The sequence below is a fragment of the Panthera tigris genome, chromosome X (assembly GCF_018350195.1).
Source record: "Panthera tigris isolate Pti1 chromosome X, P.tigris_Pti1_mat1.1, whole genome shotgun sequence".
NCBI lineage: Eukaryota > Metazoa > Chordata > Mammalia > Carnivora > Felidae > Panthera > Panthera tigris.
The window spans coordinates 35,337,787-35,341,948 of NC_056677.1; the positions used below are offsets into that span (position 1 = coordinate 35,337,787).

The window sequence follows — 4,162 nt, forward strand, 5'->3', positions numbered from 1 at the left end:
TCTGTGATGTCAGTGCAGAGCTCAACATAGGGCTTGAACTCACGAACCGTGAGGTCATGACCTGAGCCCAAACCAAGAGTTGGATGCTTAACCGACTGAGCCACCCAGGTGCCCCTCACATACTCTTCTTAAAGTATGACTTTGGCACTCACACTCCTGCCTTTGCGAGGTGGGTCTATGTCCTCTCTCATTGAATTTGGGTGGGCTTATGATTGGAGAAAGCGATGTTATGTGACTTTAGAGACTAGATCACAAAAGCCAATATAGCTTATATTAGTTTTCCATTGTGGCACAACAGATTACCACAAACTTAGTGGCTTAAAACAATACCCACTTATTATCTGGGTCTGTAGGTCAGAATTCTAGGCACAGCATGGCTGGCTTCTCTGCTCAGGGTCTCACAAAGCTGAACTGAAGGTGTTGGCTGGACTGAGTTCTCACAGGGTCTAGGGGGAAATCCACTTCCAGGCTCACTCACATTGTTGATAGAACTCAATTCTTTGTGAGGACAGAGGTCTGCCCCTCTTTGCTGGCTGTCAGCTGGGGCTGCACTCAGCTCCTAAAGGCTACCCAAATTCCTTGCTAATATGGCCACCTCCACCCTCAAAGCCAGCTGCAGATAATCTCCCGCACGTCAAATCCCTCCCACACTTCAAATCCCTTGATATCCTCTATCTCTGGCTTCTAGAATGGACCCAGATTTAAATGGCTCAAGTGATTACTTGAGGCCCACTTGTAGAATCTCCCTAACTTAAGGTCAATTGATTTGGGACCTTACTTACACCTGCAAAATCCCTTCTGTCATATAACCATGGGAGTGAAATCTAATCATATTCATAGATTCCACCCATCCCAATGGGAGATATGCCAGGGCAAGGGTCATTGGGGGTAAAATTCTGCCTACCACAGGGCTTCTATTTGATTCTCCTGTTACGCTTATTTTTGAAGCACAGCCACCATACTGTGAGGAAGTACAAGCAGCTTGTGGGAAGGAACCGAGGCCTTCCAGCCAATGATCCCAGTGGAGCTCCCAGCCAACAACCGGTATCAACTTGCCAGTCATGTTAGTGAGCCACTTTGAAAGTGGATCTTCCAGCCCCAAACTGAGCTGCCCCAGCTAGTGATGCTTGGAGCAGTAAGCAGTCCTTATGGAGTCCCACCCAAACTGCAAATCTGTGAGTAAAATAAAGGACTGCTGTTGTTCTAAGCCACTAAGTTCTGGGGTGATTTATCACACAGCAAGAGTTAATCAAGAACGAAGTAACAACCCAAGTTTAGATGATCTACAAGTACTGAAAGTTTTTTTATGGACAAGGAGTGGTAGCTTACATTTCTTTCAGGACACTGGAGCATCTGACGGTGTAGGCCTAGAATGTCACTCAATTCATGGTTGCTGATGTGTTAATTCAAACTAGTGCTGAACCAATTTAGTATTCCAGTCATCCATATTTGGAAGCCCAACATTTTAAAAAGGTTATCTAAAAATGATGCTGTTTTCCTTTTGAGCAATGGCTATATTATATACTTGAAGCTATATTTGCAAAATATTTGGGGTGTAAATAAACATAATTAATGTACTAATTTTTAAAGCTACCATGGTCTTGTTTATAAATCACTAAAGTATTAATATTTCAATGTATATTTAATTTTCACGTTATTTTTAACTGGAAAAATAGGAAACACTTGTAAGATAATTATCAGTTGTGTCATTAAGAATTTTCATCAATGTATATTAACTATTAGGTGAAAGACTGTTGAAACAGAATTTCCGTACACTCTCAGAGAGGCTCCCCCTGTATTATTTTGTTGATTACAGAGGGGGAGAAACCTGGCAGATAACCCCTTAACCAGATAATCAAACTTAATATCACCAATGATGGAACAATGGGATATCATGTGCCTTCCACTGTGATGCACTAAGGAGACAACATCACATGTGTAGCATTCTTGACCCAAAATGTTTAACCTAAATCGAATTATGAGAAATCGTATAAATCCAAATTAAGGATATTCTGAAAAACCCCTGACTTGTACTCTTCAAAAATATCAATGTCATGAAAGACAAAAAACGCTGAGGAACTCCTCTATACTAAGGGAGATTAATCTAAAAGACGTAACTAAATGTGAATCTTAACTGGATCCTGGATCCCCCTTCTCCAACGTGAAAGAAAAAAAAAAACAGCCCAAAACTATAAAACTTAAATATGCACTGCGTATTAAACAGTACTGTATCTATTAAATAGTACTGTATCTAATGTTAAGTATCTGAGTGGATTATTGTACTGTGGTTAAGTAGGAGAATGTCCTTGTTAAGATCCAGATGCTGAAAGATTTAGGGGTGAAATGTCACAGTATCTGCAATGCTCAGGCAAACTGTATAAGGACTAAAATTGTGTACTTGGTTGAAGGATTCTGTATCAACATCTAGTCAACACTGTCCACAGACTGGGCAGAACAAGCCAAGTTTTCCCCTGGATAGTTGAAGAGAAGCACACAGCTGGACGGACACTCACCTCCCTGCGTGCCACGTGGAGCCCTGAGAGTTCTACGATGGCCACACCCCAATGGCGAGTGAAGACAAGGCTGCGGTCTCACCTTTGTTAGAGGAACGAACACACACACACACACACACACACACACACACACACACACGAGCACGCACGCTCTGCATCCTTTCTGGCAGCGCTGCTTACGGATGATGGCGAGGCTACGCCTTCCATCTCCAAACGCAACGGAACCTCGTTACGTGCTTGCCAGATACACTTTACGGCCGTCACGTGAAGACGGAAGGGCGTGGCCTCACCTCCTGCACTTAAAGGCACGTGCGACAGAGGCATGCGCTGTGTGGAGCACTTTATGGCAGCCACGCGAAGGCGCGAGGCCAGCGGCCGATGCTGCGTGGGGCGGGGTCTGCGTCCACGTCTTTGGAGGCTGGCTGTTATTCCGTTGGTGCTCCCACCGCTCGGCGATCATGGCGACGGTGGCAGCACTGTGGCGGAGAGCGAGGGACTACATGAAGACCAAGGAGTTCCGGGAATACCTGACCAGCGTGCACTTCTGGGGTCCTGTGGCCAACTGGGGCCTGCCGCTGGCCGCCTTTAAGGATATGAGGGCACCGCCCGACATCATCAGTGGCCGCATGACGACGGCGCTCATCTTCTACTCGTTGGCCTTCATGCGTTTCGCCTATCGCGTACAGCCTCGAAACTTGCTGCTGTTGGCGTGCCACACCACCAACGTCATGGCGCAGAGTGTGCAGGCGGGCCGCTTCGTAATCCACCACTACGGCGGCACCGCCACCACCACCGCTGCCACCACCACCACCAACGACCCCACCATGGTTCCCACCAGCGACCGTGTGTGTGCTAGCCACTTTGAGGATGACAACTCCTGCTAGGCAGCCGCCAGCTCCAACCCGTCGTCCTCCAAACCTGGCTGAGCGGGCCCGATTGAGTTTTTGCAGCTTGCAAGCACTGAACTGTTACTCTTCCTGAAGAAAAGGCCAGTGAAAAGTTTGGTTTTGACTCAAATAAAACAGTTCGAATCTGATTTAAACCTGCAGTTTGGTTAATAAAAAAAATAGAAAGTAGCAAAGAACGGAAGCTGCAGAGTGTTTATTTCGTGCTCTGAAAATACAGTGTTGTTTAGGGGAGGGTAGATTGGCTGGTCTTTCTCTTCACGGGACCTGCACACACCTCGAGGGGTAGTTTTTACAGGGGAGAAAGACTGAATGAAAGCTCTTTTGGGATGTTCTGTTACTTGTTTTGGGGTGTCCAGGCCAAGTAACGGTGCCTAATAGCATTCATGATTTTTAAAACTTGGTACAGGCATTAATCTCTTACAGCAAAAATAACTCGGGGGCTATGTCTACCAAGGGAAATACTTCGAAGTGGGTTTAAATGAGTTCAGTGAAACCCAGTTTGGACTTTTAAAAGGGGTACTTATTAAGAGAACCTAGAATCTCTTGGTGGCTGGAGAGCAATGACAGACTCTACCATAGAAACAAGATAAACAACTCTGAGGTCTGTTGCTGTCAACCCTGGATTTTAGGTAACTAGAGAATAAGAACGACAAAATCCTAACCCTTTCCTCTTTTCTTCATACCTAGAAATGGGGGCGGGGAATGGCAGCTGGTAAAACTGGTAAGCCTATTGCCCTGTAT

General features: G+C 45.7%; 1 protein-coding gene across 1 annotated transcript; it reads left to right on the top strand.

Annotated features, from left to right (window-relative positions):
• The first annotated feature begins 2,854 nt into the window (after positions 1-2,854).
• On the top strand, positions 2,855-3,584 carry MPC1L (mitochondrial pyruvate carrier 1 like). Its single transcript, XM_007084358.2, has one exon. The coding sequence runs from the start codon at positions 2,972-2,974 to the stop codon at positions 3,395-3,397; it is 426 nt and encodes a 141-aa protein (XP_007084420.2). The 5' UTR covers positions 2,855-2,971; the 3' UTR covers positions 3,398-3,584.
• The last annotated feature ends 578 nt before the right edge of the window (positions 3,585-4,162 follow it).